The 14,508-nt window shown below is 46.3% G+C and overlaps 2 protein-coding genes across 4 annotated transcripts in view; one reads left to right on the top strand and one right to left on the bottom strand.

Moving 5' to 3' along the window:
- Window positions 1–305: 305 nt before the first annotated feature.
- On the bottom strand, window positions 306–7,099 carry nudt2 (nudix (nucleoside diphosphate linked moiety X)-type motif 2). Its single transcript, XM_059989637.1, has 2 exons — window positions 6,837–7,099; window positions 306–652 (listed from the first exon to the last, which is right to left on the bottom strand). Exons 1-2 carry the CDS (start codon window positions 6,964–6,966, stop codon window positions 327–329), a joined length of 456 nt encoding a protein of 151 aa, XP_059845620.1. The 5' UTR covers window positions 6,967–7,099; the 3' UTR covers window positions 306–326.
- A 302-nt stretch (window positions 7,100–7,401) lies between these two features.
- The window catches only part of LOC132404980 (kinesin-like protein KIF24), an 81,426-nt gene continuing 74,319 nt past the window's right edge, over window positions 7,402–14,508 (top strand). For all 3 annotated transcript variants that reach the window (XM_059989636.1, XM_059989635.1, XM_059989634.1), the window contains exons 1-2: window positions 7,402–7,494; window positions 8,502–9,121. In XM_059989636.1, the coding sequence (XP_059845619.1) occupies window positions 8,523–9,121 (599 nt within the window). In that variant the 5' untranslated portion in view covers window positions 7,402–7,494; window positions 8,502–8,522. The remainder of the gene's footprint in view (window positions 7,495–8,501; window positions 9,122–14,508) is intronic.

Raw genomic sequence — 14,508 nt, 5'->3', positions numbered from 1 at the left:
CCGGAAATTGATTTTTGGGAGAGCGGGAGAGGTGAGCTTAACAGGCGTCATTTGTTCATTAGTATAGCTAACGTTATTTAAACTAGCTGGTTAACTGCTAAGGAGCCACTCTATTACAGACATCCCACCTGTCGCGGGAGTCTCCCGCAAACTGATGGCGCTACCTCCCTGAAATGAGTTTTTGTAGGGTGGGATGTCTGCAATATCCGAACAATGAATTTAACAAGGTTTAGAGATAACTGTGATACTGTATTGGTGCTTTGAGGTTTCAAGAACAAACCAGAAAGAAATGCAAGCAAACAAGCAACAACATAACTCATGCCTATTTATTTAGGTTTCATGGTCTCGGTACAGATGAACTGGTGAGCTTCCCTCAGAGCTTCCTGCATTTCCCGATGCTGAGCAAGCTCACAAGCCTCATCTAAGTTTAACCAGCGGAATGTCTGGTGTTCATCCGACAGTGTTATTTCCACATTATTGTCCTTTAGTTCTGCCAACCAATAGATAACAGTTTTAGGTACATTCTTCACATTATATTTCAATTCTTTTTTGTACCCTTCCAACACAGTGAAATCTTTGCTCTTTAGTCCTGCTTCTTCTTCAGTTTCACGAAGTGCTGTTTGAAGGTCATCCTCACCCAAATCGACATGCCCTAAGTAAGATACACGTATATTAGATTCAAGATTGTTGAATGACATTTCCAGCACACAAGTGTAATTGAGAATTGTTACTCCGGATCTGAGGCAGCACAAGAATAAACCTCACAAAAGACAGAGAACACAAGAACAATAAAAGGTACAATAAATATAAACATATTATTTATTCATTGTGAGCCGTGTCATATGATGTGGACAATCAGGGTCTTTCCATGACCTTGGCAAGCTTTTCTACAGAAGTTATTTGCCATTGCCATCTTCTGGGTGGTGTCTTTACAAGACAGGTGACCCCAGCCATTGTCAATACTCCTCAGGGATCGTCTGCTTGATGTCAGTGTTCACATAACCAGGACTTGTGATAGGCACCAACTGCTCATCCGACCATCCACCACCAGTTCCCTTGGCTTCAGTTGACCCTGATTGGGGCGGTGGAGGGGGAGGGATGTGTGCAAGGTGACCTGCAGGCTAGCAGAGGGAAGGAGCACCTTACATTTCCTTTGGTAGAGATGTACCTCTACCCCGCCACCCAGATAAATACACAAGATAGCTTATATACACAGATCGACTGTATGAGCACCAAGTGATGCTAGGCTGTACATAAGGTGACTGACAGGAAATAAATTAGTCGTGGAGTTAGTGGGTGGAGGTGTTGATCAGCCTTACTGCTTGGGGAAAATGCTTTTGAGATCTTTTCTTCACTGCTCACTAAATTGTTATTCAAAACATTTTAATGTTAAATTAGAAGAGATAGTTCTCAAAATTCTCAGTAGTTCAAGCAGCACCTATGGCAAGAGAATCAAAGTTACTGTTACAGTATAGGCTGATAAAGTTAGTTCCGGTACAAGCTGATTATCTGACATTGTTAAGTCCTGAGATTTATACTGGAGCCAGGTCACTCAAGCTCAGTATCAAATTTAACGTAATAATGCTTTTCTATCAGCTCAAGACTTATTTACAATAACATAAGGTTGCTTGAATAACCAAGAACTAAAGAACATTAATGTGAGCGAACAGAGGAGTGAGCACTAATTTTCTTGCCCATCATTTACAGCTGTGCATTTCTTTCCAGTGATGAAAACAATAGCTGAGATTTTTCATGAGCTACAAAGTGATGTCACACATATAGTACAGTGCAAAACACTAAATTATTACAGTACTGTGTAAAACCTTAGTCACCCGAGATTAGGGTGATTAAGACTTCTACACAGCACTGTAGTAATTCTGTGTTTTGCATTGTACTGTTGCCGCAAAATAAAAACAAATTTGATGACAGATGTGAGTGACAATAAACCTGATCCTGATATGGGTCTCTATTGTGGACTGAGAGTGGGAAGGGGGCAGGGAGAGTGGAACCATGGCTGGGAAAAGGGCAAGGAAGAGGGAGAGAGAGTGGGAAGCACTAGAGAGACACTCTGTAATGACCAATAACCGATTGTTTGGAATCAAATGACCTTGCCTGGTGCCTCAGGGTTGGGTATCTCTTCACTCACGACTTCCCCTGCTCCTGGCGCTCCTTCTGTGCCTCCTGTCCCATACCCCTCCCTCGGCACTCCACCCTCACCATTCCCTACAACCTTTGCACCCACCTGATTTACAAACTCCTCTCCATTCCACACTGATAACACAGTACTATGCAAAAGTCTTGGGCACCCTAGTTCTATATGTGCCTAAGGCTTTCGCACAGTACTGTACCTACTCTCAGATTTCAATCATCTATTATGCTTGCGTTTGGTGCCATCTACTGTGTATTATGGGTGTACATGGACAAAAAAAGTGCGGCTCTTCAATTAATAACAAAATCATAAGAGTGTTCGATGGCTCTGGGCCTGTACTTGTTGGAGTATAGAAGAATGAGAGGGGATCTCATTGAAACAGATCAAATATTGAAATGCCCAGATAAGAGTGAACATGAAGAGGATGTGTCCCATGGATTGGGAGTCTAGGATCAGAGGGAACAACCCCAGAATTAAAGGAAGTCTCTTCAGAACACAGAATAAGGAGGAATTTCTTTAGCCAGAGAGTGGCAAATCTGTGGAATACATTGCCATAGATAGCTGTGGAGACCAAGTCATTGGGTAGATTTAAAGCAAAGATTGAAAGGTTCTTGATTAGTTAGGGCGTCAAAGGTTACAGGTAGAAAGCAGGAGAATGGGTTTGTGTTGAGAGGGATAGTAGCAGAGCAGACTCGATGGGCTGAATGGCACAATTCTGCGCTTATGTCTGATGGTGTTGTAAGAAACAGGAGCAGAAGACCATCTGGTCCATTGAGCTTGCTTCACCAGATAATGGCTGATTTGCCAATGGACTCAGATCCACCCACCTCCATTTTACTCATAACCTTTAATTTCCCTGCTATGCAAAATTCTATCTAACAGTGGCTTAAATATATTTAATGAAGGATCACCAATTGTTCCCCGAGGAAGAGAATTCCCACAATCAGTACTCTCTGGGGAAAGCAGTTTCTCCTCACTTCCATTGTATCTATTCCCCTGCATCTTGAGGCTACATTCCCTAGTTTACTTAATTAGAGATTCAGTGTGAAACAGGCCCTTCCGGCCCAACAAGCCATACTGCCTGGCAACCCACCTATTTAACACCAGCCTAGTCACAGGACAATTTACAGTAACCAGTTAATCTACTGTCCAGTATGTCTTTGGACTGTGGGAGGAAACCAGAGCACCAGGCAGAAACACATGCTTTCACGGGAAGAATGTATCAACTGAGAAGGCACGGGGATTAACTCCAACTCTGGAAATTCCCCAGCTGTAACCACTGCACTTTTGAAGCACCCTTATTGTCATCTCACCAGGAGAAACAACTTTCTTACTTCTACTTGCCTTTCAAAATGTTATGCATTTCCATAAGATTCCCACTCATTCTTCTGAGTAATCCTTTGAGAACAAATAAAGGCCCAGACAACTCAGTCTCTCATAGGTTAACCCTTTCTTCTCCAGAATCAGCCTGGTGACCCTCTTCTTCACTACCTCCAAAAGCCATTAATAAATGGATAATTATCAGATTGACAAGATGTAAATGGTTAGATGTTAATGACTGATAAAAGGTCTGATTGTGTTGTTACTCTTTTTGATGACAGTATGAAGATTGGTGAGAAAGCAAGTTGGGAGGAAGACAGGAAAGCAAGTAAAAATTTGGTAGATGGAGTACAATGTGGAGAAACGTGAGCTTATCAACTTCTGTAGAAAGAACAGAAAAAAAAATAAAGACCCAGATGAAGGGTCGTGGCCCAAAACCAACTGTATATACATTTCCCTAGATGCTGCTTGACCTGCTGAGTTCCTCCAGCAATCTGTGCATGTTACTCCTGTATTTATTTATTGTTATTTAGTGATATAGTGCGGACTAAGCTCGATTTAACCCCAACCTAATCACGGGTCACCTAACCCATGATTAGGTTAGGGTTGGATTAGAGTCGCCGGGGGTAGTTACACAACCACAGCAACTCCCGACAACCCCGGTTTAACCCTACCCTAATCGTGGGATGATTTACAATTACCAATTATTCTACCCCGCACATCTTTGGACTATGGTAGGAAAGTGGAGGACATGGGGAAAACCCACACATTCCATGGGGAGGACCAACAGAGACTCCTTGCAGATGCCGCTAGAATTGAACTCTGAACTCCAACACCCCAAGCTGTAATAGCATTGCACTAACCACTACACTACTTTGGTGATTAATTGGAATACTGCAATACATAGATTCTGAATGTCCCCATGCTTAAAACACAGGTTAGCAAATAATTACGTAGATAAATGTACTTTATCACAAAGGTGGATGAGTATAAAAGCTAAGGAAGTCTTGACACAATTGTATTGGGGTTTGGTGGTATCATGGAAGGAGTTCAGTGAACAGTAATACTGTTGCTCATCAGTGTCACTGTCTGGAATTTATCATGGTGACAATAAATAAAATATAAAGACCATTTCTGAGATATGTGCAAAGCATTTTAACACTAAAATTAAGCTTATGTCCGTGGTAACTCTCTGCGGCTTAACAGATTACACTGTTGAACCTTAATCAGTGAACTGATGAACACATTGTCTATTTACAAATTATTCTACCGGTACAACCGTTTGAGTCGGTGGTGAGGAAGTAAATGCCATGTTAGCATTCATATCAAGAGATCTAGAATACAAGAGCAAAGATGTGATACAGAGGATTTATAAGGCACTGTTGAGGCCTCACCTTGAGTGTTGTGAACAGTTTTGGGGTCATCTTAGAAAAGAAGTGCTGGCATTGGAGGGCGTCCAGAGAAGGTTCACAAGGATTATTCCAGGAATGAAAGGGACGTTTGATGGCTCTGGATCTGTACTTGCCAGAATTCAGAAGGATGGGTGGGAGGGGGGGTTCTCATTGAAACCTTTCAAATGTTGAAAGCCCTAGACCAGGGGTTGGCAACCTTTTTACCTCTGTGGGCTGGATTGCATATTAACGAGTGGACGGTGGGCCAGGTAAATGCCATCAAAAAATTGAAATATGGGAATTATCTATTTAAATACATCTAGTTATGTTTTGCCTCAAATTAATGAATAACACATGCTAGAAAACCACTTGTGCTTAAGGTTGCCTACCCCTGGCCTAGACAGAGTAGATGTGGAAAGGATGTTTGCCATGGTGAGGGAGTCTAGGACAAAAGGGCACAGCCTCAGCATAGAGGGGTGCCCTTTCAAAACAGAGATGTGGAGAAATTTCTTTAGCCAAAGGGTGGTGAAATTGTGGAATTTGTTGCCATATGCAGCTGTGGAGGCCAGGTTGTTGGGTGTATTTAAGGCAGAGATTGATAGGTTCTTCATAGGACATGGCATCAAAGGTTACAGGGAGAAGGCCGGGAACTGGGGTTGAGGAGGAAATAGAAAAAAAGGATCTGCCGTGATGGTGGAGCAGACTCGATGGGCCAGATGGCCTAATTCTTCCCCCATGTCTTATGGTTTATTAAACTGTTGAGTCCTGTTAAATGACATATTTTATGAACAGTGTTCAGAGTCACATTTGTTGCTTAAACTCTATATCCCTAATAAACAAATTCTACAGTTCAGGGTTAAATACTCTTGAAATGATAAGACCTTTACAATAATAATTACATTTTCTTGAAACTTCGTAGTACTCAAATTTTTGTGATAACCTTATTCGTAGTCCCATTTCATTCTGTACTATGTAATAATTAAAACTAAAGGGTTTTGATTATGGATTAACCAAGAGCTAGACTTTAAACCAGGAATCAAGTTCATGGTCTACCAAGTAGTAGTGGATCAAGCAACCACTTACATACATGTTAGTCTCATGGATAATTTACAGTAGACTTCTCAAACAGGCAAAACTAATGTACTTATCTGAGGCCATCATACAGGGTGTGACCACTTAACCAGCTCATCTGGACTGGTCACAACATTCTGCCCGACGTCAAATTCGATAAATAAGCATTCTACTCATAGCAAAAAAAGTTTAAAGAATATTCATCTGTTTCAATAAAAGCTGATAGATACATATCCATTCTCACTAGCTTCTACGAATCATCAGACTATAGGCACTCAAAATGGGGAAGCAGCATTTAAGACACAGAGAATCTTAGAAAGGAACAAACACACAGTAGTCATGGACAAAGCAAAATTTGAACACAGCAACCACTGGAGGTGTAATACTTGTTTTTCCACCTCCTCCCTCACCACCATCCAGGGAACTAAACAGACCTTCCAAGTGAGGAGATTCACCTGCACTGGCATTCATTACTTACAATGTGGCCTCCCTACGTTAAGGCCAAATACAAATTGGAAGAACAAGATAACAACATTTGGTATTCTGCTTGAGTGGCTACCAACCCAATGGTAGGCACACTGAATTTTCCAGTTTCAGGTAACACATACTGTCTCCCCCGAATTATTCTCCCTCACACTGTCGCCTACCACCTTGGTTTCTTCATCGTTTGTTAACTTTATCATTGCTACCCCTCCCCACGCCAGTTCGACCTGTTCATCATCTTCCCTCAACACCTCATCTGGTCCTACCCCTCCGTGGTGTTGCAATCTCCTCTCTCAGTTCTCACGGTCACGACGCTCAGTCCCTTTGGCTCCCCAAATGCTGAACCAGCCGAAGGTCTGGCAGCGTACCGATTCCTGTTCCAGATTCCAACGTATTTTGTTCAAGGAGGAACCCAGCCCCACCTTTAGGAGGAGTCCAGTGATGCTTCCCGTAAGAAGTCTGCAAAAGTAGGAACTCAATTGCCTCGGGTTTGGGAGCTTTCCCCACGTTTAACCGCCTGAAGACGATCAACCCACAAGCCCTGAGAGTCATCCCTCACGGCGGATCCGAAACACACAGGAAGCAATGCACGATTGGCAGTCACATCGACCAATGAACGCCGAGTCAATCAAGGAGGCGGGGATTGGCGAACACACAGAAAATGATGGAGGAACTCGCCGGGTCAGCGTTACTATGCATCAGCAGAATATCTTGTGTGGCTCGCGTCTCACACAACAACTAACGTGTAAAGTTAACAGGGCTTTTGACCACGATGCGCCAAGCTTACGCTTATTTCTCTACTCGTTTGTGGCTTCATTTGCGCAGGAGTCCCAAACGTTTTCAGCCAATGAAGTTCCTGATCAGTCAGCGCTTCTGACTCTTGCGATTGGTCGAAATCGGACCGTACGCCAATTGGTCGCACTGAGCATCTGGGACCCACCTGATTGGTGAGTCGCGGCGCGGGCCGGTAGCGCGGGATTTTGGTGCGTGGCTTTGAAGGGGCCTTTGGCGTTGCCATGGGTTTCAGCGGCGCTGTGACTGCTGAGGCAGAGAGCAGCCCGAGAGGAGGCTGCGGGGCCGGTATGTTGGGGCTCGCTGAATAACTATCATCTTATATTTTATTCGATGTCTACGATATTCTGTAAAACTAGTGCCCGAAATGGTTGTAGCTGCAGGGAGAATGTTAGAAATATTAGCGTTATCTTTTAATCCTGATTATTTATATCGCAAAATACTCATTAAGGTGGAACGTATGTTCCAGAATTTTACATTAATATGTGCATTGGATAAAGTTAATATTGAATCTTCTTTCGTGATTGTTATTTGAAAGTTAAAATGTAAATTAAGAAACGAATCTAAAAATCCATCTACAGATGTAGGAGCAGTGTTAAGTGCATTTGGTTATAAATTATTGAAGAGTGCAGCTGGGAAATAAAGAAGGATGATAGCGGAAAATAAGAGATTAAATTAGCGTATAATAGAGAAGAACATTCAGATCGGAAATGTTGCTTTATTGGAGTCTGTTATAACTGACTGTTATTGGAAATAAAAATGCTGAAAATAATAGGGCTGTGACTTATTCGAAGATGAACAACATAAAAGTGCCTTTAAAGAAGGAGGGTTTCACATTGTATGAGGTTTTAAACTTAACTCAAGTTTAACTGAAGTAAACAGATAATGCAAGAATAGGGAAAGGTATTACAAATAGTAACAGTATTTTTTGATTACAAGTCATAAGAAATTGAAATAATAAAACAGTCAAAGTTAAAGCTAAGACAGTCAAGGACTAACTTATGGGAATCTTAGTTGGTGGGCTGAAGGACTGTTGACCTTTGTTCTTTCAGTTATGAGTGTGACAAAATTTGCATGGCTTTGGTAAAGAATTGAAAACATTAAACATATTTGATTAGGAAATCCAACATTGCCATGCCTTTCATTGGAATGTTCAAATCACTGAAAGATTATTATATCCTTAACACTGATTGTTGATGAGGTCTCTAAAGGACAACATTTAGATTTAATTTTGTCTTCTGGATATTCCGGTTGCTATGCCAAGTGAGTGATCTAACAAGTTTTTATTTTTCTAGTGGTCATATAAATTTGCAAGGATGTCTTCATGTCTCTACGATTGTCTGTGTGAAGCAAGATTGGAGCAGTATTACACGCATTTTACTGCAATGGGTTTTTTGAAGTCTCAGGAGCTGGTTAAACTGACCATGAATGATTATTCTTCGCTGGGAATTCACAATATGCATGATCGAAAGCGTTTGTTCCAGCTTATACAAATCATTAAAGCTGTAGAGGAAGAGGAGCGTGATCATACTGCAAATATGGAACATACTCAAGCAAACTCTGATAACTTAAATGTGGAGAAAGTTAAGCTTGGTCCTCGGCGACAATTGGACTTTGATTCCTTGTCGAGTGTCAATGGTGTCCCAACCTCCAGTGGTTATCCAAAGTTATCCTCCTGTGTAAATCAGCAAATAGATGCACCTTCTGGGTTGTTGAAATTTCTTTCACCAGTTGACCAATTATCTGCCAAATTTTGTCTCAAGGATACACAGTCACTTCCTGGGAGAGAAACCGGACATCCAACAGTACTTTTGCCAAACCACACAAGAGATTGTAACACTGATGAGATACAGAACACAAGAATGATTTTACACATTGCTGGATATAATTATGGACTGCCACGTGCTGCCATAAGGTATTTTAATTAGTATTTGAACTTTAGATTATGCACTTGTTGTTTTAGATTTTTAAGAACTACAAAATAATTTTATAGTGAAATCAAAATACAAACAGAAATATGTAATATTGTGGAAATGGTGTCAAAATATAATGAGTCAACATACTAAGCATTTTTCATTGAATCTAACTGACCGATGTCTGCAGACTGTTAGTATTGCGTGAAGTAAGTTAGAAAATGGATTGAGCAAAAGTTCTGAATGCATAGTCCTCGGTGTGTATTTTGAGTAGGATGAAGAGTTTATTTTAAATGATTTTGTTAAATCTTCTGAATCCTATCTTTGTTGTTTTCAACTGGTGTGGTAAACAAGCAGGTTTATGGTGTGGGGGAAGAAGGACATCTGTTTGGTAAGCCTGTTACTATCAGAGATTTGGCTCATGGTTCTTGAGTATACAAGGTTCAAGGTAATTTTTATTATAGTACATACCTGTCACCAGATACAGCCCTGAGATTCATTTTCCTGCGGGCATACTCAGAAATCCATGGAATAGCTACAGGTTCAACGAAAGATCAACCAGAAGACAACTGTGCAAATGCAGATAATGTGGCAACCCACTTCCCAGTGCACTCGAACTGGTTCACAAAGCGTCGCGAGCCGGCATTGAGGCAGGTCCCAAAGAGGGCGCCAAGCCTGCTTCACCAGGAAGGGGAAAAGCCTGCGCGTGGGACGGGACTGTAAATACACGCCCCCTACAGCATTCAGGAAGACTTTAAAGTGAGGCCGTGGTTTGAATAAACCTCTTTTGCAACTGCAGCTCACCGACTCCGTGTCGTTATTGCAGTGCTGCGTGTAGCACACTGCTACAATTGGTGACCCCGACGGTCCAAACGATATTTGGACCGGAGATGAACGACGCCGCATCTGTTCATGCAGTTTCGTTAAAACTGCCAAGCTTCTGGACACTGCAACCTCACCTATGGTTCCAGCAAGCAGAAGCCCAATTCCACATTTGGCAGATAACCTCGGAAGCCACACGTTACTGCTACGTGGTGAGCTCCCTCGACCAGGAGACAGCCGCCCAGGTTGAGGAGTTCATACAATCGCCCCCAGCGGATGGCAAATACACAGAATTCAAAGCCTTACTCATAAGGACTTTAGGACTATCACGGCACAAGCAAGCTGCCTGCTTACTGCACCTGGATGGTTTGGGGGACAGGCCACCGTCGGCTTTGATGAACGAGATGCTGTCCCTGGTCGGAGGTCACAAGCCCTGCCTCATGTTTGAGTAGGCATTCCTGGAGCAGCTGCCTGAGGACATACGCCTGCTGCTGTCCGATGCGGATTTCAGCGACCCCCGGCAGGTGGCGGCCTGGGTGGACGTGCTGTGGAAAGCCAAGAAGGAGAGTGGGGCGTCCATCGCACAGATCACCAGACCATGCTCCCAGCAGCAAACCAGACCAGGCCCGGCCGCAGAGCCCGCTAACCCCAGAGGCGGGGTGAGGAGACCAGCGTACAATGGTGCTTCTACCACCAGCAGTGGGACGCAGAAGCCCACCGCTGTAGCCCACTCTGCAAGTTCCCGGGAAACGCCAGGGCCAGCCGCCGCTGATGGCTATGGCGGCTGGCCATCGGGATAGCCTCCTGTATGTCTGGGACAAGCAGTCAGGACGCCGCTTTTTGGTCGACACCGGAGCTGAGATCAGCATCTTACCTCCGACGAGTTACGGCACCCGCAACAGAGAACCAGGTCCCACCCTCAGGGCTGCGAATGGCAGCACAGTAAGGACCTACGGCACCCATACAGTGCAGCTACAGTTCGGCTCCAGCCGGTTCACATGGGACTTCACACTGGCCGCCGTAGCCCAACTGCTCCTGGGAGTGGATTTTTTGCGAGATCACAGCCTACTGGTCAACCTGCCCAGGAAGAGACTGGTCCACGCCGAGACCTTTCAAACGTTCTCCCTGGGTGAAGCCCAGTTGCCGGCCCCACACCTAGACTCCATCACGCTGTCCGACAACGACTTCACCAGAGTCCTGGCGGATTTCCCATCGGTTCTGGCGCCACAGTTCACGGCAGCCGTGCCCCGACACGGCGTACAGCACCACATCCCGACACAAGGACCACCCCTCCACGCCTGTGCTCGAAGGCTTCCCCCGGACAAGCTCCGGCTGGCGAAGGAGGAGTTCAAGAGGATGGAGGAATTGGGGATCATATGGCGGTCTGACAGCCCATGGGCCTCCCCCCTGCACATGGTACCCAAAGCAACAGGGGGCTGGAGACCATGCGGCGACTATCGCAGGCTGAACGAGGCTACAACACTGGACCGCTACCCTGTGCCGCACATTCAGGACTTTGCAGCAAACCTGCACGGTGCACGAATCTTCTCCAAGGTAGACCTCATCCGGATCAAATCCCATCAAATCCTGATGCATCTGGATGACGTCCCCAAAACGGCACTCATCACCCCTTTTGGCCTTTTCGAGGTCCTCTGCATGCCGTTCGGCCTAAAGATTGCCGCACAGATGTTTCAGCAGTTAATGGACGTGGTGGGACGCGACCTGGACTTTGCTTTCATCTACTTGGACGACATCCTCATAGCCAGCAGCAGTCATCAGGAGCATCTGTCCCACCTCGGTCAACTCTTTGCCCGACTGAATGAATACGGCCTGACAATCAACCTGGCCAAATGCCAGTTCGGGCTCGATACCATCGACTTCCTGGGCCACAGGATCACTAAAGACGGGGCAACCCCTCTGCCTGCCAAGGGAGACGCGGTCCGCCATTTCCCCCGACCCAACACAATCAAAGGCCTTCAGGAATTCGTGGGTATGGTGAATTTCTATCACCGCCCTCCCTTCAGCTGCCTGAATCATACCTGTTCGCCCTGATGTCGGGTAAGGGCAAGGACATTACCTGGGATGAGGAGTCCGCTGCCGCTTTCATTAAAACCAAAGAAGCCTTGGCAAACGCCGCGATGCTAGTGCATCCCAGAACGGACGTCCCTACCACCCTCACAGTGGACGCACCCAACACGGCAGTCAATGGAGTGCTGGAACAACTCATCGAGGGTCGTTGGTAACCCCTGGCGTTTTTCAGCAAACACCTGCGACCACCGGAACTCAAGTACAGTGCTTTCGACTGGGAACTGTTGGCGCTATACCTGGCAATCCGGTATTTCAGGTACTTCTTAGAAGGTAGGCCCTTCACTGCATTCATGGACCACAAACCGTTTACCTTTGCGTTCACGAAAGCATCCGACCCCGGTCGTCCCGCCAGCAGCGACATCTGTCCTACATCTCCGAATACACGACGGATGTCTGGCATGTCTTGGGAAAGGACAGTGTCGTGGTGGACGCCCTCTCTCGCCCTAACATCCAAGCCCTGTCCCAGGGGGTAGACTATGAAGCACTGGCGGAGGCGCAGCAGGCAGACGAGGAGATCCTTAGTTACAGAACTGCAGTCTCTGGTTTGCAGCTCCAGGACCTCCCCGTAGGCCCAGGTGAGAGGACCCTACTCTGTGATGTCACCACCGGCCAACCCCACCCCGTCGTTCCGGCTGCCTGGCGGTGGCCCGTTTTCAACTCCATTCACAACTTAGCGCACCACTCCATCAGGACAACTGTCCGGATGGTCTCCAACAGGTTTGTTTGGCACAGACTACGCAAGCAGGTCAGTGAATGGGCCAAAACGTGCATGCACTGCCAAACAGCCAAGGTGCAACGGCATAACAAAGCTCTGCCACAGCAGTTCCACCCCACCCGCCGGCGTTTCGACCACATTCATGTGGATATGGTGGGCCCCCTGCCAGTGTCGCAAGGAACGCAGCACCTCCTGACTATCGTGGACCGGTTCACAAGATGGCCAGAGGCAGTCCCGCTCACCGACACCACCTCCGAATCTTGCGCCCGGGCACTGGTTATCTCGCTTTGCCACCTGGGTACCTCGCTTTGGTGTATCAGCTCACATTACCTCCGACAGAGGCGCCCAGTTCACCTCCAGCCAGTGGTCAGCTATGGCCAGCCTTTTGGGGACACAGCTGCACCGCACAACTGCCTACCACCCACAGTCGAACGGACTAGTGGAGCGTTTCCACCGTCACCTGAAGTCGGCTCTCAAGGCCTGCCTCAAAGGGCCTAACTGGGCAGACGAGCTCCCCTGGGTCCTGCTCGGAATCCGCACGGTGCCCAAAGAGGATCCGCACACCTCGTCGGCCGAGTTGGTGTGCGGTGCATCCCTGGTCGTCCCGGGAGAGTTCATACCAGCCCCAAGGGGGCAAGAGGGAGAACCCGCAGCAATCCTGGACAGACTATGCGAGAGGCTCGGTAACCTAGCCCCCATACCCACTTCACAGCATGGGCAGAACCTGACCTACGTACCCAAAGACCTGCAAAACTGTAAGTTCATTTTTGTACGATGGGGCGGCCATCGGGCACCGCTACAGCAGCCCTATGAGGGGCCGTTTAAGGTGATCAGAAACAACTGGTCCACATTCGTGCTGGACATTGGGGGGAAAGAGGAGGTTTTCACGGTGGACCAACTCAAACCAGCCCATGTGGACTTGGTGCAGCCGGTCGAGATTCCAGCACCACAGCGCAGAGGCAGACCTTCCAAACAGAGTCTGACCCAGACTGTGGACATTGGGGGGGTATATTGCCGGTTCTTGGGGGGGGGGGGTTATGTGGCGACCCACTTCCCAGCGCACTCTAACTGGCTCACAAAGTGGTGCGCGCCGGCATTGAGGCAGGTCCCAAAGAGGGCGCCAAGCCTGCTTCACCAGCAAGGGGAAAAGCCCGCACACGTGACGGGACTGTGAATACACACCCCCTACAGCATTCCCGCCCGGGGAGGGCAGGATCAGGAAAGCTTTAAAGCGAGGCCGTGAAGTTTGAATAAACCTCTTTTGCAACTGCAGCTCACCGACTCCATGTCGTTATTGCAGCGCTGCGTGTAGCACACCGCTACAATATAAATAAATTGCAACAATTAACAAGAACATGAAATAACAAGATAAAAAGTTCTTAAAGTGGGATCATTGGTTGGGGAAATATCACATTGGATGGGCAAGTGAGTGTAGTTATTCCTTTTTGTTCAAGAGTCTGATGGTTGTGAAGTAGTAACTGTTCTTGACCTAGTGGTGTGAGTCCTGAGGGTATTGTACCTTCGACCTGATGGCAGCAGTGAGAAAAGAGCATGGCCTGGGTGGTGAGGATCCCTGATAGTGGATGCTGCTTTTCTACAACTGTGTTTCATTTGATGTGCGCAATGGTTGGGAATGCTCTAGCTGTGACGTTCTGGGCCAAATCCACTATCTTTTTTGTCAGACTTTCCGTTCAAGGGCATTGGTGTTTCCATACCAGGCTGTAATGCAGCCAGTCATACACTCTCCACTACACATCTACAGAA

The sequence above is a fragment of the Hypanus sabinus genome, chromosome 14 (genome assembly GCF_030144855.1).
Source record: "Hypanus sabinus isolate sHypSab1 chromosome 14, sHypSab1.hap1, whole genome shotgun sequence".
In the NCBI taxonomy this organism is placed as follows: Eukaryota; Metazoa; Chordata; class Chondrichthyes; order Myliobatiformes; family Dasyatidae; genus Hypanus; species Hypanus sabinus.
Note: the sequence above shows the minus strand (reverse complement) of the source record. Positions and strands in the feature narration are given on the sequence as shown.